Below are 24262 nucleotides of genomic sequence, written 5' to 3'. Positions count from 1 at the left end.
TGAATGATACCTTATGTCTACTATTAATAACTTAAAACACAGGTTAATGTGATACTACATGATTGCTCATCACCACTATTGTGTACTTAAAACACAATTCAAATTAAAACACAATCTGGATAGGGTGGTACATCAAAATAAAACACAATCTGATTAAAATGTTTATCATGCAGGGTGATGCTTTGTCAGTGTATTTGGAAAATGTTGGGCATCCAGCGGCCAGGAAGATCAGACAATCATTTATATTATGGGATCTATAAAAAACATTGACTTTAGCACTCTAACTGTTAAAACACAGCACCAAGAACATGCTGATGGTTTCAAGTTTGATAACTAGTTAACTTTGAAGAAAAACATGATGATGGAAGTTAAAAACACAACAACAATATCTAAAAAAACAGTAATCTGCCTATTACAAAACCACCTTTATATTATGGAATCTATAAAAAATTGGCTCTAGCCCTGTAATATGTTAAAACACAGCACCAAGAACATACTGATAGTTTCCAGTAATCTTCTGAACAATGGAATGTGCGATTGGTTTAGATTTCGAAAACAAACTATTCAGAAAATCATGAAGAAAAACGGTTACAAATATGGACGTGGATAGTTAGTTAATGAAGATAAATTCAAAAAATATAAATAGAATGTGAAAGTACACAATTGTCCTTCTAGTTAAAAATCTTCAATGCCACATGTCGCATTCTAATTGCTTCCTAGACTTTCTAGGAAAAACCCACTTTCTACCCAACTCCTCCTATATATATATATATATATATATATATATATATATATATATATATATATATATATATATATATATATATATATATATATATTGAGGCACATCTCCACACCCTAGGTCCATCTCCTTTAGGCTCATCCTCACACCCACCTACGTGGACGCCTACATGACGGATCATCCTATAAGGACTACCCTTCTCCACACCCCATAGTCTAAGAAGCTCAACACACTGATGTGGTCTTCTGTTAACTTTGCTGGACATGTCATCTTGTTGTAACATAATTATCGTAAGACTTTTCAGAACCACCAAATAGTTGAATTATAGGGAAGGCTTTAAATACGTTTTTGTGGGGTTGTAGGGTTGTTTGGCAACTTCTGAACAATTAAGTGTTGAACCAGTAAGAGCCAATATAATGCTTAACCGTTCAGAGGCAAATTTCTAACCAATTCAGATAAGATGTCTTAACCATTTAGACTCAGTATAATGCTTAACCGTTCAGAGTCATATGTCCGAATCATTCAGGCTTCTACTCACGAAACAAACAATCTAAACCTTTAAATGTTGAACCAGTAAAAAAGTAGTCTGAATCAATGTTTTAAAAACCGGTAAATACCGGCCGGTTATACCGGTATTACCATTTCCAGATGTAAATCCGGTACGAAACACTCCGGTAAATAACTGAAACGGCATAAGGTTTGTACCGGCGGTAAAATCCGGTATACCGGTTTGAAATGTAATACCGGTACCGGCCCATGGTTATTTTAGTTTGAGTTGTTACTAATTTTTATTATATATGTTACTTATATTATGTAAGTTTTATATATTATGATTATTTGTAACTAAAAGTTCTTATTTAATATTGTATGAAACGAAAATAGTTGATGTATTCAACACTCAAATGGCTTAAACATATCGTACACTTTCATCTAAAAGAGCTTGTTGGAAAATTGAATGGTTTTCGATTATCTTTTGGACTATTTTTTATTATGTATTTACTTCTAATCATCTTTTAATATGTAATCATGCATTTTTTTATTAACTTTTGAGTTCATGTTGTACTTTATGAATTTATAGAATTAGCTAGTCAACCCGGTTAAACCGCTCGGTACAACCTGGTTCAACCGGTTGAACCATTTTTTAGCCTTATCCGGTTTGATTTAAAAACCGGTTTTTAAAACATGGGTCTGAATCATTAAGAGTCTCATTAAGAACTAAACAGACAGCTCATAAACAATCTACTTTGTTGTATATTTATTATACGCCCAAACAAAAAATCTAACACGAACAAAATTTTATGTTCATTTGTTTCAACTTTTTAACCAACACGGGTGGATTTTCGTTCTTTTACATTAACTCGTGAACAATTATAGACCCGTTTTCGTTCATTTTAAGTTTAAAGTTTAGATGAAATGTATACATTTGTAAAACAAGTAAAAGATGTGATAAATAATTGAGTTAAATGTCATTTTAATCCCTGTGGTTTGGGTCATTTTGCCAGTTTAGTCCAAAGGTTTGAAACTTTGCCATTTTAGTCCAAATAGTTTCAAACGTTCCAATTTTAGTCCACTATGTTAACTCCGTCCATTTTTTATGTTAGCTAGAAGGGTAATTCGATCATTTTATATGGTTGAATTGACCTTCTAGTTAACAGAATTACATATAAAATGATCGAATTACCTTTCTAGCTAACATAAAAAATGAACGGAGTTAACCCAGTGGACTAAATGGCAACGCTTGAAACTATTTGGACTAAAATGGCAACGTTTCAAACCTTTGGACTAAACTGACAAAATGTCTCAAACCACAGGGACTAAAATGGCATTTAACTCTAAATAATCTTTCGTCTGTTGGTCCAAAAAGGTTTCACCGTTGCTATTTTATTCCAATAGGTTAACTTCATTCATTTTTCTGTTAACTAGAAGGGCACTTCGGTCATTTTATATGGTCGAATTGCCCTTCTAGTTAACAGGAATTACATATAAAATGACCGAATTGCCCTCTCGTTAACAAAAAAATGGATAAAGCTAACCTAGAGGACTAAAATGGCAACAGTGAAACTTTTTTAGACCCACAAGCGAAAAATGAAACCTTTGAACTAAACTGATAAAATGGCCCAAACCACATCTACTAAAATTAGATTTAACTCTAAATAAAAAATATATATAAGAAACTACCGGTGAAAAATAGTATATTTGTAGTACGGGTGAACGAGTGGATATATTATGATTGATGTGTGTGCATCTGGAACAGTAGTTTTGTCAAAATAAAATTATGATGGATTTATTTTCGACAAAATAAATGTAAATAAATAGACGAGGAATCATTTGTACTTTGAGCTATGGCCCATGAACTCAGCCCAGGTTAATTAAAACAATCAAATTGCCGTTCTAAAAAAATTAAAACAATCAATTCATCAATAAATGCCTGTTTCTAGTTGAAACCATTTCAAAACCAAAGTCTAAATTTTAAAATATGTAATGTTCTTGTTGTGGCCACCTCGGTTGAGGCTGGTGTTCGTTATTGAAGTTTACTTTAAAAAAAAAGTTTAAAATCTTGTAAAACTAAAGACATTATGAAATTGATAAAATGAAAGGAAATCATTCGAGATTTATGGTTAAAACCGATTTGAATACCCATAATTTATATGTCTCCTAGAAGTCTAGAACCAACAGTCGCTTTAGGTTAGATAACTTTTCTACCAGCACCACGTTTCCACTTGTTATTCGAGTTCAAGCTCAACTTAAGGTTGTCGAAGTTAGCTTATAAGAAGCTGCACGAATCTCATCGAGCCCTATGCAACATGGAAGTGTGACAATATATGTAATTAGAGCCACCGACGAGTCTAACTTTTGTAAAGATGTTTAAATTGAACACAACCTCGTCCAACTAGTAGTATTATAAACTTTTGATTGATATGGTTTATGAGTAATATTTTGAGCCGACCTCAAACTTGTATTGTGAAGGCTCGTAAGCCATTTAACGAAGTTTGAGCTTAGTATAATACACCTGAACCCAGTGCGCATCCGACTTTAACATTTTTGTTCCTCCATTCTATGAATGAGTTTTGTCATTGGCGCTAAAAGAATCATAACATGGGCATATGTGAATTGACTTGTTAACCTGTTGTTTCATTGAGCATAAAGTAACTTAAATCTATAATTGTCAAAGTGAATTGTGAAAACTATGATAATTCAAAATTACAATGGTTAATAGTTGTTCTCTTTACATAATACTAAATGACGGTAAAAAAAAAGTTATTTCAAAAAGAACAACATGAAAAAAATAATAGTTAAAAAGCGTTCAAAAAAGCAAATGAAGATAGCCATTAAATAGTTATAAATATGTGTAATTGACTTTCTGGTGCATTGACAACCTCGTGACCTTGTAAAGTGGAGACCATGAATTCAAGTCTCGCTTATAATAAAAATTGTTGGTCATAGCCGGTTAGTGATAACCAACTTGCTTCATTAAGATAATTAGAAGTTTGGAATCACAACCAACTCTATAATTCACTCTAGTTAAGTCTAGGTTGCATGTAGTGGGCGTTAAGCACATGCCAAGTCACCACTGTCCTCTCGGTTAAACCATGTCAAGCAGTGACGGATTCAGAAATATTTTCCACCGGATTACTTTTGGTAGATTCTCACTAATTTTTTCAAATCATATAAGGCTTCCACTAATTTTTTTCCATTTTTTTCAAACCAACGGGGTTTCGGGAACCCCCAAAACACCCCTAGATCATTGCAAATATTCTTACGTTATAACTTGCATTATTAAACTTGTTTACAATGTGAATTGTTTTGAATTAAAGTAATATTTTAAGTACTTACTAAAATAAGATGTCATATTACATAGAGTAAATTACGTTTTTGGCCCCTGTGCTTATATCACTTTTACTATATTAGCCCAAAATAAGAATTTTTAACATATCTGCCCCTATGGTCTCTATAACTAACCATTTTGGCCCCTAAGTCTTAACCATTTTAGCCCTCATGGTCTCTATAACTAACCATTTTGGCCCCCACGATCTCTAGACTTGGGGGCCAAAATGGTTAGTTATAGAAACCATGGGGGCAGCAGATATGTTAAAAATTCTTATTTTGGACTAATATAGTAAAAGTGATATAACCACAGGGGCCAAAAACGTAATTTACTCTATTACATAATTTAACAAAACCAATATATCAAGCACTTATTTCTACTTTTTAATACACAAAACTAAAAAGAGTTTTATTAAATCTGAAATATAAGATAACTATAAAGAGTTTTATTCTGTATTTTTGTAGTTAGTGAGGGGAGGTCTTGGGTTCAAGTCCTACCGACGACAAAGATTAAAAGAAATTTGCCGTTCAAACAAAAAAAGTATTTATCTTGGATTTTACTATTTTTATACTTGCTTATAGAAAATATGCTGCATGGTTTTAGGTGCATGCATTCATCTTTAAAAGAAAAAAAAACATAAGATACTTTAACTACTGAGAATCCTAAACATAGATTACACAGCTTAAACCTTAAAACCGACACCTATAATCTACTTCCATATCGAAAACAAAAGGTAAAACCCGAAAACAGTATCTTACAAGGAGGAAACCTCAACTGAAAATCAGAGACCCTCACTGCAAAAACTTGACGGCACGACCGCGATTTCCAAACGACCAGTCCATTCTTCGCCTGGTTTCAAAGTAATCGGTTTCTCTATCGCTGCACCATCCACACATAGCATTTGCTTGTATTCATCGTCTCCGAAATCAGACATCGCTTTTGATTTCTTCTCCCATGGATTCCACACCACTTTATTTACACAAATTACAATAAAAACGTTATATTGGTCGTAAACAAATAATGGGATTTGTATTGGTTTTGAATGTAAAAAGTAGCCAGTTTGACCTCAAAAGTCAAAGTATGCCTCTGTCGCTAGTGAAAGTCGATCAAGTTTTAAAAAACGACACGAAACACGTCAAGAACGACTAGTGGATGATATACATATACTAGTTCTGTTTTCCTGATTTACGGAACAAATGAAATAAAGCATGTTTGACTTTTGAGGTCAACTCAACATAGTTAAAACTTCAAAATTCATATCGTTCCTTTCGATATTTGAGAAAAATCAACCACCGAATGAATTTTCTTAAACATCAGCTATCAATTTAAAAAACGTTGGTCCTCGAGTTGTAACAAAATCTATATTTTACTTGAACTTGAAGATTAGTAAGTTTGACCAGAAACGTTAAAAGGTAAAAAGCCGATAATCTCGCTTACCAACATCCGGCAGTCCTTCCTTTCGTAACACGTATGTACGCTTCCTTTCATGATCAAGTACAGCAATACAACTCGGAGAACTAAGATAAACACGATCGATCTGAAACAAACAAACAAACAATCAAACCTTTCAATAACATTTCTTTTAATGAACTTTAATATACAAATTTTTAATAACTTTTTAAAAACTCGAGAAGTCAAAAGATTTACCTCGGATTCAAAAGTAATAGCATCTCCTTGTTCTGTGAAACGCTCTCTTTTACAAAGGTTGTCAAAGTAGTCCATTGTCTCTAGCCCTTCGATCCTCACTTCACTATTAATCACAAAATACTTTTTAAGCAGAAAAATAAATAAATTATTGAGCTTTCATAATTTTAATAAATAAAGAAGAAAATAACATCTAGGACCCATACCTTATGTCAGAGACAGAGAAATACGAGTGATACGCGAAAGAAAAACTAAAAGGCTTCCCATTGACGTTCCTAACGCGAGATATTAATGTCAAGTTTCCATCCATCCCAAGTGAGACTCGAAGACGAAACTCAAAGCTGTGGGATATAAATTTCAGTTATGGATAATGGGTCAAAAATTCTAAATAAAAAATAGAGTAAAATGCTATTTTCGTCCCTGGGGTTTGCTAGTTTTGCGACTTTCGTCCAAAGGTTTGTTTTTTCGCATCTGGATCCAAAAGGTTTGAAATCTTGCCATTTTCATCCGGCTCGTTAACTCCATCCATTTTTCTCTGTTAAGTCAGGGGTATTTCTGTCTTTTTTGCTAACTTAAAGGGCAATTCCGTCCTTTTTTCACTTTATGTAAAAAGACCGAATACCCTTGAAAAGGACCGAATTGACTTTTAAGTTAACAAAAAAGACGGAAATACCCCTGACTTAACGGAGAAATATGGATGGAGTTAACGAGCCGGATAAAAATGGCAAGATTTCAAACCTTTTGGATCCAGATATGGAAAAACAAAGCTTCGGACGAAAGTCACAAAACTAACCAAACCTCAGGGGCGAAAATGATTTTTACTCTAAAAAATATTAGCTAAAAAGGAAACGAGTCAAACAACTAAAGTAGAACCTGTGTGGCCAAAACTTGAGATCTTCTTCGGACGGTTTAAGAAGCAAGTCAACGAAGGATTTCCATTGGGGATCGTTGGCGGGAAGTGGCGGAGCATCGTCATCAACCGCCCATATTTTGTTTCTTGCAAACCCGTGTTGCTCAAGTGAATCACAGTTACCAAACTACAATAAGCGGTATACACATAAGTGAACTAGGCCCGTTGATTGCAAATAAAGTGAACTAGCAACTAGGCCCGTTGATTGCACGGGAATCATAAACATACCTGAGGAAAACAAATTGGAATACCTCCTCGCATTGGCTTCGCGGATTTAAGAATTCCCTAAAATTGTATCAATATATAAGCATTATTGACCAATTATACATCATATAATCAATCCGATGAACTATATGGTAAACAAAAAGATGTTAAATTTAACTGAAATCTTGCAAATTATCATCAAAAAACACAAATTAATGCAAAAATATCATACCTTGTTGCTCATAAACAAAAGTTCTTCGCCTCTTTCATTTCGCCATGAAGTAACTTGACCTCCAAGCAAGCTAACCTGCAAAAAATGCGCAAATATACAAAGATTAATTAATGTAAGATTTTCTTGAAAACAAACAGAAATTATTAAATTTACAAAACTAACCCTAGCCGAAGCTCCTAGTGGATTCCGAAGAACGATTTGCTCAATTCCATTCCAGTCCTTTGTTGTTTCAAGAGCCATCCTGGTATCCCAAACAGCTGCAGAGTGTCCCATTTTTCTCTCACACAAACCCTAGAATGCCCGATAAACGTGTTTCTAACAAACCCTAATCACACTTTTCTAGTGTGCCAAATGCAGAAACCATAAAAACAATATTTTTGTGATCTTGTTGACTCAAAAATCTTCAAAATCCTGGACTACTTGTTCTGAGTTTGCTTAAATAGACCCTCAATGTAATCCATTACTTCGGTTTTAAAGAACGAATGCTTCTATTCATAGTTCATAGTTTCATACCACCTAGCAAAGGATTAGATTGACAAAAGTCAAGATTTTTATGCAAAACTAATATTCAAACTCAAAAGATTCAAACAAAAGGAATTTGTTTAGACTATAACAAGAAAAAAACACATATAGCAAAATTGCTCCATCACTCTTATAACACAATCCACTTTACTATTTCAAGACTGAATTTCTAGAATTTTATATTTGAAAAATTATAAGCCACAAAAAAATAGTTCCAAGATCTTCTACCTAAATTTCAACAGAAAAAAAAAAAAAAAAACATGTTTTCAACCAGAATTGTCAAACACTTCATACTTTAAACAATACCTATAGTCAACCTTACAATTTCCAAGGTATTTGATGATAATTCTTTACAAATTTACCATTTATCATATACATATTAACAACAATAAAAAAAGAAATAAACCCTTATCCCTAAATTAAATCAACATCTCACAGTTAAATTCCCAAAAAAAATAAATTAAAGATAAAAACTTTAATCATCCATAAGTTCAAGATAATTCTTAACAAATTTACCATTTATCATATATATACATATTAACAGCAATAAAAAAAAAAAAAAAACCCTTATCCCTGAATGAAATCAACATCTCACAATTAAATTCCCAAAAATAAAAAATAAAAACTTTAATTATCCAGTTATTAAAGTTAGTCCAAACAACACCCTTTTCCCCAATTCAAGAACACAAATACAAGATCACAATCTTTAAAAACACATTCATCCCACATTTACCAAACAAAAACACAACCCAATTCCTAACATTTCAGATCCAAATGTCACACAACATACACTTAAAAAAAAAAAAAAAAAAAAACATAAACAATATTCACTCACATTGATAACTTGAGATATGTAAAGTTGTAAACCACTTCAAATCAAGAACTCATGAGATGAATTCAAGAAGTTTAAATAAACATGAAAGTCGACAAGAAGAGAATAAAGAAACATGGGGAAAGAGGCAAGATTGTGAAAACATGTGCAACAAGATAATAAAATATATAAACGTTAAGCAAAAATTAAGGGGAAATAAATGAAGGGTACCTTCAAATTTTTATTATCTGCTTGGGGGAGACGAAGGGGGACGTGGAAGATACGTGAAGTACATGTAAGTTGTACAAAACGGTCAAGATTTATATATATAAAAAGAATTGTGGGATTTTGTTTAAATTATTTTTTAATTAAAAGTATTGGGGGGACAAAAAGGTTTCAACTTGATGAAGGAACTGGATCAAGAGGTTATGGGCCAGCAAGATGATAATAAATATATAGATGGCTAAATGTTTGGTTTTGCCCCTTTGTTTATCATGCAAGTATGTTTAGATCCCTTGTGGTTTGTTGAAATGGTTGTTAAGAGTATGGTAGTCGGGCTTTCTACGAAAAACCACATTGTTACTGCTCGAGGTTGATCCATGGACCGAATCTTGCTTCCACGGGTGGGTTGTGGCGACAGGGATACATATCTCTCTGTCTTGTTCAGATTAGAGACGGTTTATTTTCTCTCCTTCATTCTTCTCTCTTCCACATCAGCATCTGTCCCTATTGTAGATGCTTTATGAAAATTGTACAAGGGTATGTTGGTTCTCGCTCATTTACATGGTTGGCATATCTAATGAATTTAACATATATGTAATATGCTAATGTAGTGGATCAACGGTGCGGTGATATGCCTAGTTTGACAATGTAATCTTATGATTTTTTTTTTATGTATGGTAGATTGGTATAAGTTTGAAGACGTGTAGGTGAATATAGTAAGTTATGATAATCGTATCTTTTTGTGGGCTAAACCCTATTTTGAGAACTCAAACAATATTTTTATTTTAACATTATTTTCATTAAAATATAAAAAGATGGAAAAAATTTTAGAAAAAAATTCAGTCCTTTAATAAATTTATGTTATGTACGATTGTAGGTGAATGAATAAGAAAGAAAATGTAGTCACTTTGAGTTGGGTTTATTAATTTCCAACACTTACCATTTCTGTTATTTCAGAATTTATATCATACCCACCCCTTTTTAAATTGGCTAAGGGTTGTCAAAATAGAAATAACATAAATAAAACCGAGTGGCCGAGTGTTTACACCAACTCATACAGGACCATACGTAATGAGCATTATAGGGGTGTGAAGGGGCTTGATAACATCCTTAACACCGTCTCTGGGAATTACAGGAGCATGAAGACGGATGAGCGTTTCTAGCATAACGCCAAATGAAGAGAAAAAAATTGGAAAGTAATGATTGAAAGGGTATTAAGAGGCGTTAACCGTTGCACATCTTTTAAGAGACGTTATGATGTTGATGTGACCAAAAATGCCCCCTACGAACATTAACCATTATGGATGATCAATGTTAAAAAGAATAATAATTACTATATAAAGCTTAAATTAGGTACATGTGTGCTTTACATAAATGTATCTAAAATAATTTATTAGAACTAACGCGTTAAATGTAACATTTTTTAGAAGTAAGATTTTCTAATTTCTAAGCTCCTTCGTAGTGGGGCGTTATGTTTGGGTTTTTTTATCTGATAGCGCCCCATAGCGCCCCGAACACCACGACGGGTGGCGCTATGGGGGTCAATTTTGGGTGTGGCGCCATAGCCATAGGGCGTGATTTTTCTTGAGAGGGAGGAGGGCTATGGTTTTGACCAATCAAAAAATAGTTAGTGTTTTTTTAATTAATTAATAAAAATAAAATTAATAATTAGGTAATAATGGGTAGGGACTTTATGACTACGGGCTCTAGTGATATAACGCCTCATAAAGCCCCTGCGTGAGGTGGCCGTGTCGCATAACGCGCACAAAGGGGCTTTATGACTACACCTGGCCTAAGGCCATGTGTAGTCATAAAGCCCTTTTGTGGGCGTTATGCGACACGTGTCGTGCCACGTCACACAGGGGCTTTATGGGGCGTTATGTCACTAGAGCCCGTAGTCATAAAGCCCCTACCTCATCATAACCAAAGTGTAAAATGCAGGGACCAAAGTGTAAAATGCAGGGACCAAAGTGTTTTAATGCAGGGACCAAAGTGTAAAATGCAGGGACCAAAGTGGAAAATGCAGAACAAATAAATACCTTCTCACGCCGCGAAAAATCTCACGCCGTTTGTTTTTTTTTGGTCATGGCGCCCCGGGGGGCGGTGTTCTTGGCGCCATAGCGGCGCTATGGACCTTTCTCGCGCTCCATTACACATAACCTAAGAGGTAATCATTTTTTGTCTATTTGAATTCTAAAAAATTCATATACCCGTTAAAAGATATAATAACATGGAGATTTTATAAATTCTATTAAAATAAAAGTAAGTTTATATTTCATTCAAACTAACCAAATTCGAAAATACTATGACCACATATTATTAAATTTCATTGAACTTGTTCAGGTTTGTTTATTTGTTGTTTGATTGAGGTCAAAGGTGAGGAACCAAACGATCAACATCATGTTGATGATAATGTCACCATCAAATCATTTGTGTTCGAATCGTTTATCTAATTTTAGCTCTTATAATACATGGAAAAAAATGAAGTGTACAAAATGTAGAACACATGGCATCAATCATTGAATTATTTGAGTATAATAATTGTAACATATGAGTATTCGCAACTCACAAGAAATGTAGCTGTTTTCAATCCTAGGGCAACCAACTCAGCAAATGTAATTGTGATATAACTTATAAAAGTTTAGTACATACATAACTTTCAAAGATATTCTTTTACGTAAAACAAATACCTATATTGATTACGTGAGCTTCACAGTGATCTAGATTGTCTGAGGTCTCAATTGAACCACGACGCCTTGTAGTCAGATAAACGATCGTCACCATGAGCTTCACAGTGATCTAGGGTTTCGATTGAAAGGGTTGAAGCGCCAACACAGTCGGCGAAACTTCCCCGAAGTTCCCTTTTCTACGGCTGTAGGGCGGCGACATGTGTGACCGCCGGTAACCACCTCACGGCAGCTGTCTTTCAACAATGGGTGTAGGGCAGGGTTGAGGGTTTTATATGGTGAGTTGGTAATTTAAAAAAAAAAAAAAAAACCCTGTTCATTACTGTTTAATACTTTTTGTTTTTAATATATGTATAATTCTGGCTGTATTTGTTTTTAACAGATTAAATAAGTAAAAATAAAAACAGACAAAAATGAGATGGATCGAATAAGTTACATGGTCGATGGTAAAATTAAATAATAATAACAATACTCATAATCATATCATAATAATTGAAATAATTATAATATTAATAATAGGTGTTTAAAAGTTATGGAATTCTTTGTCATACACATTCTACAATAATGATAAATTTTCATACAATTATTGTAGGCATCGCTATTGTGTTATCTGCCAAAAGGGATAAAAAAGAAAATGACTCAAATGATTTTGTTTATTCTGTTTAGGCGGAAGAAAATTTAACGTGAGAATTAAAATAAGAAATATTAGTAAATTTATCCTATATGTAAAGTCTCTGAAATTTAGAAAGTGTAGAAAGACAAAATACATTGTAAAATATCACACAATAGATCACAAAATATAAGACAATATCGAGAAATATAACGCAATACCGAGGAAAAAGACACGATAACACAAATAAATAAAAGACACATTACCAAATAAAAAGATACAATGATCTAAACAAAAATTCTAAAATCTACAAGGTAAAAATGCAAAGCAAAACCTTAAAATCTAAGATTGTAGGGTTTGACGAGACGGTTCCAATACCGCTAGAATGAGCTCAATCATAGTGCATTTGATACCCTTTCTATGACTTTTATATTTTTAAAAGATTGTGTATTTGAACCTAGCCATAGGACTGTATTGTATATAGAATGAAAAAAATAACCTAATCGTAGTTAGTATAATGATATATTTATCAAATTGTAGATGTAAAACTTTAATGTCAAACAAATAAAGGAAATAGTTTTCTCTTGATTTCCTCCAAGATTTCTCCTCTAACATTGTAATTTCCCTCTAATATATCTCTTCTTAAATCAACTCAAATATTTTTGTAAAATTTATTAAAAGTTTGTTTTTCATATGCATAATTGTATTATTTTTGTGTAACTTTTAAATCCTATGCAATGATGTTATGTGTAAACGGGTAGGTAGGAGTATATATGTGTAAGTGTATTAATACATGTAAGTGTATAGGTTAAAGTATAATTGCATAGGTATAATCATATAGAACATTATATGTGGGTAAAAGTATATTATATGTTATAATAATGTTTAGGTATAATTACAATTGTATATGTATAATAATGTTGTAACATATACAAATATTATGTTATAAAAATAGGTAAATTTTGATTTCAATTTAAATGATCCAAAATTGTCTCTTGAAATCTTTGGTAATGTGTTAATTTACAGAAATTTCCTAAACATACACAAAAAATTAGAAACATACATAGAAGACTAAAATGTTGTAGCATTATACATAGATTATGATTAAACCATATAGAGAGAGGGGAGAGTGGGGCGCGTCAATACATAATCATTTTAGTTAAACAGTTGCTAGAACCACATAATCTATACATATAATAAAGTAAATCACATGAGGACACGTGGCATTTTATGAGTTGATCTCAATTATTTTTTCCCTCCTAAATAAATAGATATAGATAATATTTTTTTAATAAGATTCAAATAAAAGAAATATTATTTTAATACATGAATTTTATCTTTTTATCCTTTACCCTAAATAAATAGATATAGATTATATCTCAAATAAAAAATATATTATTTTAATCCATAAACTTTATCTTTTACCATTTTTGTTTTCCATTTATATTTATCATATCTTTGCTTTATAGTAGAGATTAATAAAATTCAATTATAATAAAATAAACATGTAAATAACTAATGGCTTTACTAACGTTTTAGACTTTCAATGTAAAAATATCAATAAAATATAAGTAATAATAAAATAAATATATAAGAACTAAAGTTCGTAGGCGTAATCCGTATGAGTTTATTTTGTTTAGAATTTTTTTGAATTTTTTTATTGTTAGTTATTTTTACAAATTAATCATTTTTAATTGGTTGCTTTTATAGGCGAGATCGTATACTTCCGTATGGTAAGGGGATGCGACAACCGAGCGACAAACGAGCTGAGATACTTTCACTTTGTCATTAGACTTATGTAGTATGTATATGCAACTTTCTTTTATGCACGTTTAATTTTAGTGTCAATCAAGACCATTAAACATTCAAATTAGATAACAATGAGAATATTACAAATAAGACAACCAATGTGGTGTACTAAATTTTTTTTAGTGAAATCTGAATTATTCGTTGTATTTTTTTTTTTACCTATCATATGGGTTTTTAAGTTTATTTTATTTATATTAAAATTATTTTTATTATTTTAATTAAAACCAAACAAATTCAAAGTATTTTCATTTGTTAAACCACGTGTACACGTGGGCTCTAACCTAGTATGTTTGTATATATTATTTTATTTATCGATATAACGAGAGTTGATTAGATGATAGAGTAGTTAGTTACATAATCATTTTATTTTAATTATTACACGAAAATCACGATATATCACATAGTAAAACTTGGATAATACTAAGTTAAGAGGAAAGATGACACATGTTCGAACCTGAGAATGAAGCTACAGTCCTCTTGTCTCCAATCAAACACTAAACAAGAATAAAATCTTAGAGGATAAAGATAGAAGAGAAGAAAAACACTTTCATGTAAAAGGACAAAATTGATTAAGTCATTATATGTTAACTTATCATATATTAAATAAAGAAAATCATTTCGTGTGTGTATAATGTATATAATAGGTTAGAACCCCGTGTATTATACGGATTAAATAAATAAATATTTTACATATTAAATAATTAAAAACCCTGTATAATTCATAAGTTGAATAAAACTAATTTTATACACCAAATAATAATTATAAAAAAGTTTTATTTTTAAAACCCACATGTATTACACGGGTTGAATATATGTAATTTTGTATAGTAAATAATAAAAGAAGTTATATCTTTAAAAAAAACCTTGTGCATTACACGTGTTGAATAAATCTAATTTTATATACGAGAAAAAACTAAAAAATAGATGACTCTAATGAATGACATATGTCCCATAAATAGTTTTTTTTATTATATAGTATGATAATAATATGAAAAGTATTTAGGGTTAACTTGTAAATCAGAAAAAACCAATGTACCATTTCCAGAATTGAATAAGTCATTCAAATTTTCTTTACAATAATTAACTTCAAATTTGATAAAGAAAAAACAATCTACTATTTTGTAATCGGATAGCCTTGGGCAATTCCTGTATCTTCTAGAATAAATATACTATATACAAAGGTTATTGGATTTAAATAATCCTAAGTTTCATCTGTTGGCCGATAATAATCCCAACTTTAAAAATTACATCCAATAATCCCAACTTGTAAAAGTTTGGCCGTCATTGATCATTTTCAAACATATAAGAATTTGGTATCCTCAATAGATTCAATTACAACTAGAGACTCCTTAATTGAGTTAAGTGGACCTATGTTAGAAAAAGATCAATGGCGGCCAAAGCTTTACAAATTGGGATTATTGTAAGGAATTTTTAAAGTTTGAATTATTATCGACCAACAGGTGAAACTTAGGATTATTAAAATCCAATATCCCATATACAAATGAATAATTCAAGCTTCCAACCTTTTAGTTATGAATTACCTAATTTACCAACATAATGTCCCCTTAAGTAGTGTAATCCAATAGCTCATTCAACTTTTATTTATAATAAGAATAAACTGAAATTTGCATCCATGTGTTTTTTAGCGGAGTCAACGATTTGAGCTTCTAACCTTTAAGTTATGGAGTGCATAATTTACCAACAACATGCCCCCTTAGTAGCGTAATCAGACAACTCATTAATCTTTTCTTTACAATAAGAGTAAACTGCAATTTGTGTCCATGTGTTTTTAGCGGAGTCAACTTGAGTCCCCACTTTGAATATTTTGCTTCTTGAGTTCCTCTAGTCTTGTTTGAGTTACGCTTTGAACTTCTTCCTGTAACATATTGCACAAACTGTTTGCATTATCCTTTAATGATATGTTTTATTAAGTTATCTTTATCTAGATTATATTTATTTATAACCATGTGTTGTGTTGTATTGAAATTGTACACTTCGTCACATCATGCGCGGGTTCCCTACAATATGTATATGTGGGTGAGGGAGAGAGATCCAATTATTATAAAAAGAATACATGGGGAACCAAGAAAGATTCTAACACAACATATCTACACATGCCTAAATTATAAATTTTAGAAAAATGATATTTGTAGCAATTTATCTATGTATGTGTTATATTATTTCAAATCATCATCTAGACGTCACCTCATTTAGACGTCACCTCATTTGGGGACTTTAAAGTCCATTCCTTTAATAATCTTGCAATGGTTTAAAGTCTCCATCATCATTACCTAATAATTTTTTAATTTAAATTAAACATGCCGCCCACTCCCAATGCGTGCAATCAATGCTACCCAACATCTCAGCTTCTTCTCGCAAATACCGAATCGCCTCCGGTGTCATTGCGAGAAGCATATCGTCAATCAATCCATCGGATGAGAAGCTGGACGAATCGAATGAAGAGGGGGATAACATTTTTTTATAAAAATGATTGGAGAGAGTTTGTATGTTTTAGTGAGTTAGTTTGTGATTGGGGTTTGTGAAATATATGTGTGTGTGTGTGTGAAATATATGAAAGTTTTAAGGTTTTTTCTTTTTTTTTGAATTCAACCGTTGATGAACGGTCTTATTTGACCAAAACCTCGAAACAGCAAATGACGCCCGTTAGGGCTTGGCGAAGAGAACAATCTGTAACGCCCCAAAACACGAATTATTAAAATTGTTAGTAAGACCCCATGTCTAATAAAATAGAATGTAATAACTAGGTTATAATACCTAGTCAAATGTTTAGTAAAACAAGCAAGGGTATAAACTTGGGGGACTAAAGAAGGACAAGGGGAAAAGTTATGTTTTAAATTAATAAAAACACACACACAAACACACACATTTTCGTGTGTTCTGGAACGATCAGAAGGGCTCCATAGGAGCCAAGCCCTAGTTCTTCAAAAAGCTTCAAATCAAGGGATGATTCAAGGCTCAAATTTGCGAATGAACACGGATTAATGATCACCATCACAAGGGGATCATAAGGTATGTCTTAAAAGTTAGTTTGGTGATTATGCATGAAGCGGGTTATGATGTAAATCACGAATTTGTATGAAATTGAGTATGAGTATGAGTATGTGTTAGAATCATCATTTGGAACATGGATTATGCATGAATTAGGTTAATTTGATGTTCAAGGGTGAAATCCATTAGTTATGGTGAGAATGATGATTTGAATCATCATCCATGTCTAATTCTTGTTGAATGTTGATGTATTTTGATTTGTATGATGGATTCTTGTTAGAGGAATTTAAAGAAATGTGATAGTAGTATGTTTGATGTTTGTGCATGTATGATTCATGTTGATTAGAAGGAAGAAATTGATGAATTATGTATGAGATTTGAAGGATATGCATGAACTAGTTGTACACTATGCTTAGGAGGTAGTACACATGTGACAACCCTCACTAAACCAGGTATCCGTACGATTTAATTAATAATTAATTGCTGCTTAATTACTGTGCTTAACTGAAATTGCTGACAAACTGCTACTTGATTTCTAGTACCTGTATATTCCTGCATCATACTTTGATTTCCGTCACTACATTATTTACAAGTTGAACCTTAGTGACAAACATGATGCACTAAAGCACAGTAGCATTACATTATTTACAAGTTGAACCTTAGTGACAAACATGATGCACTAAAGCACAGTAGCATTAGAACGGATAACCTATTGAACATGCTGATAAAGCCAGCATCAGGCAGACACTGCCTCTAAGGGCCTGTATGAGCCAGAAATATTTTACTACACCCATAGTGAGTGTAGGGATACAAGGGTTGTAGAACTGCGTCTCTAGGAATAAGATATAATGACTGGATGTGCCTAAAACGTACTCTAAGCACGAAAGACAGCACTTTTATTAACATACTAGCTTCTGGCTAACTAATAAAGTGCCAAAACATGAGGAAAATATTCCTGACACTTTGTAGAATAAGTTGTGTCACTAAAAGTATTATTTACGACACTTAAAAGCTTACTTAAGCACTTTAACGGATTACTATCCAACCGAACAACCGGACTATACCCGGAACATGAAAATATTGACAAAAATATTATTGGTCTCTTTCTGAGCCAGTTAGGGTCCCTGATTACCCTAACACCCGCATTATAACACATCACACCACTAACCGAGTTAACCCTAAATCTAACTTGGTTTAACATAACTAAACACTAACTATCTACTTGAAATCAAACTAGAACCCCCCCCCCCTTGGGCCGATCGGTCACATTGTGACCAAGTGTAGTACCATTTTGATTATTTTAATTGTTTATGCCTAATATCAAGGGGACATGTAATCCATTGGACGATGATCTTGATTTTGTCTATAAATACCTAGCTTAAACCCAAGAGATTAATCACTCACTAAACCACTCAAACACAACTCTCTCTCCCTCTACATAGCTCTCGGCCGAACACCCCACCCCCTACACATTCATTTTCGGCTCTTGTTCATTCCATTCCAACATCACACAAGTGTTCAAGGTCACGCATTAGGAGTCTTGGAGCAAACGGAAGTGGAAGGACCTCGTTATCTTGCTTTTATCCACCACATTTTCGCATAGATTCTTCCCTAGCCCCGAGCTAGAGGTATAACACTTAAAACTCATACTCGGATCATTCTAAGATGGTTAATAAGAGTTGTAACGGTTAAAACTCGGAAACTTGCATTTTGAATCTTTAAAGTCTACTAAAACATGAATATAGTTGGTTAAAGGCTTAATACTTGTGTAAAAGTTGTAGTACTTGGAAGTGATGATTATTTAGGCCCGATCTACGTTGTGGTAGCTCGGATCATCGTTTAACCCGACTTTGTTAAGATCATAGATCTTGACATAAGCTTGTTTCTATCGGTACAAGGGTTAAAAGGTGAAACTCTACCACACGAGAAACATGAACTTGTGTAAAAGTATTTTTACTTGTAAAATAGTGTTTAAAACTAGCGGATCTACGTATCTGCAAGTGGTATTTTCAAAGGACCAAGTGTCGAGAAAATCATGTTTTCTAAAAGACGGATAACACACTAACAAGTGTGATTTTTACAAACCACAAGCGTATAAACACTTGTGAAATGAAAGATCCGGCAAAATAACAATTTTTGTAAAAGATGACGGGAAGATGTAAAGATAGATTTATTCTAAAAACGAGGTTTTTACAAGATTTAGTTACTTTACACATAGATCCACAAAATATAACGGGATCTACACTATAGTTTTCGGAAAAACTACAAGTTCATGCGATTATACGATTTACATACTTGTTGACTAGTTTGATGTGTCGGAAATTGATTGGTTGATTTAAAGAAGTGTTGAAATGATTTTGTAAAAGAAAATGATACGCTTGAAAGCGTGGCCACCTCCCGTTACAAAGGAAACTCTGGCGAAATTTTTCTAAAAACCTAACACTTAGAATTATTTACAAGTGTTAGAATTATTTTCGACATGTTTTCAAAATATATTTCGCCACAACTTTATTTACAAATATTCGGAGGTGGGATTTTCACAAAACTAAACGCGACAAATATATATTTGGTAAATATATTTTTCACAACACTGTTTATGATTATTTTGTGAAAATACACAAATATTATTTTTAGAGTAAAAATAATATTTACAAACATTGACGAATCCAAAATAATACAAACGCTTTCACGATAAACATATAAGTTACAACGGTAATTATTATTACCTCACGATTACTAAAACGTAACTTACGCATTATACGGAAATGATTATGAACGTATAATTTATCAATGTATTATTTTTGGGGAAAAATTATGTGAAATGGAAATATAATATTTTTGAGAAAAATATTTATATTTGGAATGAAGATATATTAAGTGAGACTTAATATTATAAATTGAACGCACATGTATTAAATCCCCCATCCTTGGGAAGGAGATTAACTACCAAGTACATGCAAATATAAACACGAAATAGTTGTCTAACTATTTCCCAAAAACTTAAACTATAAAGCTAAGGCACGGTCATCCGTCTAATAGAATTAGCACATGTAGGTCGTTGCACAGCTGCCTGACATTCGGAGTACTTGGTATAGCGACGCACTGACTGTGAGTTCATGCCCCCCTTTTCTCTTAACTGTTTTCAGTTTTCTAAACTGCGGGGGTGAAATACATGTTACAATGTTTATGATTACTTTATACATGGTATGGTTAGCGTAAGGAGGGTTACTTCTTAGATCATGTGAGTGGGTAGGCGGAAACTTGAGGCCATTAATCCTCATGGTAGGACCGAGGGACAGGAGCGGTAGATCTATCTGGGTGTAGCGAGCCCAGCCCCAGGTCCAGCATAACGGACCTCGGGGTGACTTAGTGCCCGACGCATAAATCCGCTAGGTTTGAGTCTTCCTACTTGCACTTCACACATATCAATGGCCTTGCAAACCATTGGTGATCTCTTTTTCCTTATTTGCTACATACCAGGGTTTTGATAAAGACAAAGGTTTATTTACTCACTTACACATGAACTCGCTCAACATTATTGTTGATTTTTCAACTTACACGTATTTCAGGGAATTAAAAGATCTGGCACGGTATGGCATGTTTTTCCCGCTGCATTAGTCACCGAGGTCATCCAGGGTTCGGGGAATGTGACTCTTTCCTGGACAAGTCACAGTCCTTGAATCATGTTTATGTTAAGATTTGAATTTGTAATGTTTGGTGAACAAGTTTATGGTTGTTAGGGTGTTATCCCGTTAAGACAATGTTATGGTATTTTTATTTTAATGGATGATCTTGCATTTTTTTAATTCATATAGCTTGGTTATGATTAAGCTATGGTATTAAGAAGTCACACCAAATTAACCACGCTTCCGCAAAGCCAGGGTGTGACAGCTTGGTATCAGAGCTCTGATCATAGCGAACTAGGATTCTTTCTCGAGTCTAGACTATGATCACTAGGGCTCTCACGAAAACATTTTTACTGCATACCACTTAAGTCCAGATCCAAAACGTTTTTACAAACAAATGTTGAGCACCTTTTATTTATTTATGATTAGGCTCAGTCTTGGAGGCTGAGGCTCGGTCTTAGAGGCCGAGGCTCGATCTTAGAGATCGAGGTAGATGTTTATTATTTATAGGCTCAGTCTTGGAGGCTGAGGCTCGGTCTTGGAGGCCGAGGCTCGATCTTAGAGATCGAGGTAGATGGCTAGCTAGGCTAGGAAGAATAGGCTCAGTCTTGGAGGCTGAGGCTCGGTCTTGGAGGCCGAGGCTCGATCTTAGAGATCGAGCTAGATGGCTAGTGAGACTAGGAAGAGTAGGCTCAGTCTTGGAGGCTGAGGCTCGGTCTTGGAGGCCGAGGCTCGAATCTAAGAGGTCGAGGTAGATGATAGAGCAGTCTTGGAGACTGGGAGGAATTTGGCTAGTGGGACTAGGAGTGTCAGTCTAGGAGACTGGGAGGCTAGTGGGACTAGGAAAATTATTTGATTGTTTATTGTTGACTTACATGTTCATATGAATATATGATTGATTATTATACGTATATATGTTTGTGTTACAAACGTCATGCTTTCATCATGTACTAGAAAGATGGACACTACGAATCCCATGGCCATAGTATCAGACGACATAGTTTCATCGGAGCACGAGGTGCACATTTCCGATACTACCGGCACAGACGATGACGACTTTCAGCCCCTTTTGCGCTGCCTGATGTCGTAGCAGAGCCTACTGATGGCCATCTTGTTGGGAATTTTGCCATTCGCGGTGATCCCGGCTCCTGTGCCCCTTGCCGCTTATCCTGTTGTTGATATGCCCCCCCCCCCCCCCCCGACGTGGCCTCAGACGACGATGACGATCTACTAGAGGAGGACCCATTCGAGGGCGAGGCCCTATTGCTGCTGGTATTAACCTACTGCTTGCGGACGCTCCTGCAGGGGGAAACTCATGTCCATTCCCCTGCCTCAGACTCATTTGAGTTTCTGACATCCGTATTTTCGCATATACAGGGAATGCAGCGCCATTCACTCGACGCCGACCCTGATACGGCATCATCAGCTGCACCGGTTCCCGCACACAGCTTTGAGTTTGATCACAGTATTGAGGGTGATCCTGTTCTTCCACCTGGTTTTGATCCAGACCATGACCTTGAGTTCATACACTTAGACCAGCCCTTGGAGGATCCTGTAACCCCCTGTGATGGTTGATCCAGCTGATTTTGAGATGGAGTTTGTTGATCCAGAGCCAGCCGTGGCCCTGAGCCAGGCGTTGCTCTTGACCCCGCATTAGAGCATGACCTTGTTCATGCCAATGCACCTGCTGTCGCTCCTTGGTTGATCATCTGCTTGGACGAGAGAAAATGTGGGGTAACTGTGCAAGATAATTTATTATTACGGGGGCCCACGTAATAACGACTTGTAGTGCACAGAAATCCTGGTGGACTCTGCGGGTCAAACTAATGAAAACCAATGTAGCAGGAAACAACACGAACACGAATGACCAAGGCGATGAAGCCTCGAGTTCATTCTATTTCAAGCAACAAGCCAAATTGGCAAGCCTATGTGGAGGCTCAGAAAATTTATTTCCCCACCCATACATTGAGTATATTTATGTGTAAAATTGGGTGAGTACATGATGGCTTATGGTGCTATGTATCTCATAGACAATTGGAAATTTGTCTAACCCACTTCATGCCATTTTGGCAGAAGAGAATGCCACACCAGGCGTGACACAAACACCAGTATGTTGCCAAGGATAGAAGCCGAGCTGCAAAAACGCAACTCACAGGCAATTGCACGACATGAAGCTCTCCGCTTTTAGCACAGCAGTGGCACTACTGGAAATAACCCCCCCCCCCCCCCCAGCTGACCGCACCTATAAGCAGTTCCTGAACTGCAAGCCTTTGAACTTCGACGAAACAGGAAGCGCCTTTGCAATTGTTCGTTGGTCCGAAGAGATTGACTCCATTCTAAGAAAGACTAACTGTTCGCCCCAACAGAGTGATACCTTTACCTCGGGGTCATTTCTAGACGGCACACTCTCATGGTGGGACCATCAGGTTCAGGCCCTTGACACAGATGCTGCTTATGCACTGAGCTGGGATGAGCTAAAGGAAATGATGGAGGAGAAATGTGGTTCTAAGACTGGAATTCAGAAGCTTGAGACAGGGTCCTGGAATTTGAAAATGGACGAACCAGAGATTCCTGAACATGTCCAGCGATTGCACGACTTGCCTAGGGTCGTCCCCTAATAAGTCATTAATGTTGTACGATACAGTTGGGTACCTGTAAACCTTACATTCTGGTCTCGATTTATGGCAATGCAATTGTCACATCCTGGCTTTTGCGGAAGCGTGGGTTTAGTTTGGTGTGACTTCTCAATACCATAGCAACAATCACAACATGCTATATGATAAAAACACTTGATGTTCATCCATTAAAATGATTAAAAATACATAACATATTGTCTTGAAACAAAAACATCAACCACACGATACGTTTACAAAACATGACTTGTTTAAAAATGAGTTCAGATGACTCGACAAAGACTACCAACAACACAAGGATTTGAGGCATGCAACTCGTCCAGGAAAGAGTTACACTTCCCAAACCTACGACTCCGGATGGCATCCTTATTAAGTACGCAGCTAATCATGCATCACTTGCCAGATCCAACTTAATTCCCTGAAATACATGTAGTTTAAAAAGTCAACAAAAAAAAGTTGAGCGAGTTCATGTGTAAGTCTGTGTATATAAACCATTTTAATAAGTCTGTAAGTAAAATAGTCCCTGGTATGTAGCAATAAGGAAAAATGATCACCACTAGGTTGCAAATCCAATAGTATATGTGAATGATGCAGGAAGACTCAAACCTAGCAAATTTGTCTCCGGTATGAAGACATAGTCACCACTATGGGCCCCCGGCCTCATGGGTGTGGGCTCGCTACACCCAAATAGATCTATCACTCATGTCCCGTGGTCCTACGATGAGGATTAATGGCCTTAAGTGTCATGCCCACCACTCACTTGATCGCGTAATAA

General features: G+C 34.5%; 1 protein-coding gene across 2 annotated transcripts; it reads right to left on the bottom strand.

The window, feature by feature from the left end:
* Window positions 1-5146: 5146 nt before the first annotated feature.
* Window positions 5147-9321, bottom strand: LOC110937614 (putative glucose-6-phosphate 1-epimerase). Of its 2 annotated transcripts, none has more exons than XM_022180058.2 (9): window positions 9123-9321; window positions 7721-8074; window positions 7559-7633; window positions 7351-7407; window positions 7086-7249; window positions 6419-6553; window positions 6216-6318; window positions 6006-6105; window positions 5147-5537 (listed from the first exon to the last, which is right to left on the bottom strand). In XM_022180058.2, the coding sequence occupies exons 2-9, from the start codon at window positions 7829-7831 to the stop codon at window positions 5350-5352; spliced, it is 933 nt and encodes a 310-aa protein (XP_022035750.1). In that variant the 5' UTR covers window positions 7832-8074; window positions 9123-9321; the 3' UTR covers window positions 5147-5349. The 2 variants fall into 2 exon arrangements, with proteins under 2 accessions (XP_022035750.1, XP_022035751.1); XM_022180059.2 differs by lacking the exon at window positions 9123-9321 and adding an exon at window positions 8916-9087.
* Between the last annotated feature and the right edge of the window lie 14941 nt (window positions 9322-24262).

Source organism: Helianthus annuus, chromosome 4 (assembly GCF_002127325.2).
Source record: "Helianthus annuus cultivar XRQ/B chromosome 4, HanXRQr2.0-SUNRISE, whole genome shotgun sequence".
Lineage (NCBI taxonomy): Eukaryota > Viridiplantae > Streptophyta > Magnoliopsida > Asterales > Asteraceae > Helianthus > Helianthus annuus.
The sequence above is the reverse complement of the archived record's forward strand: the minus strand, read 5'-3'. Positions and strand labels throughout refer to the sequence as shown.

What these genes read in the sequence shown, in the direction of transcription:
- LOC110937614 (XM_022180058.2), bottom strand. Translation starts at nt 7,831, where the DNA reads ATGGGACACTCTGCAGCTGTTTGGGATACCAGGATGGCTCTTGAAACA. An exon ending in TTCTCTGTCTCTGACATAAG is followed by an intron (nt 6,319 to 6,418) that starts GTATGGGTCCTA and finishes TGTGATTAATAG; the next exon opens with TGAAGTGAGGATCGAAGGGC. An exon ending in GGAAGGACTGCCGGATGTTG is followed by an intron (nt 5,538 to 6,005) that starts GTAAGCGAGATT and finishes GTGTAAATAAAG; the next exon opens with TGGTGTGGAATCCATGGGAG.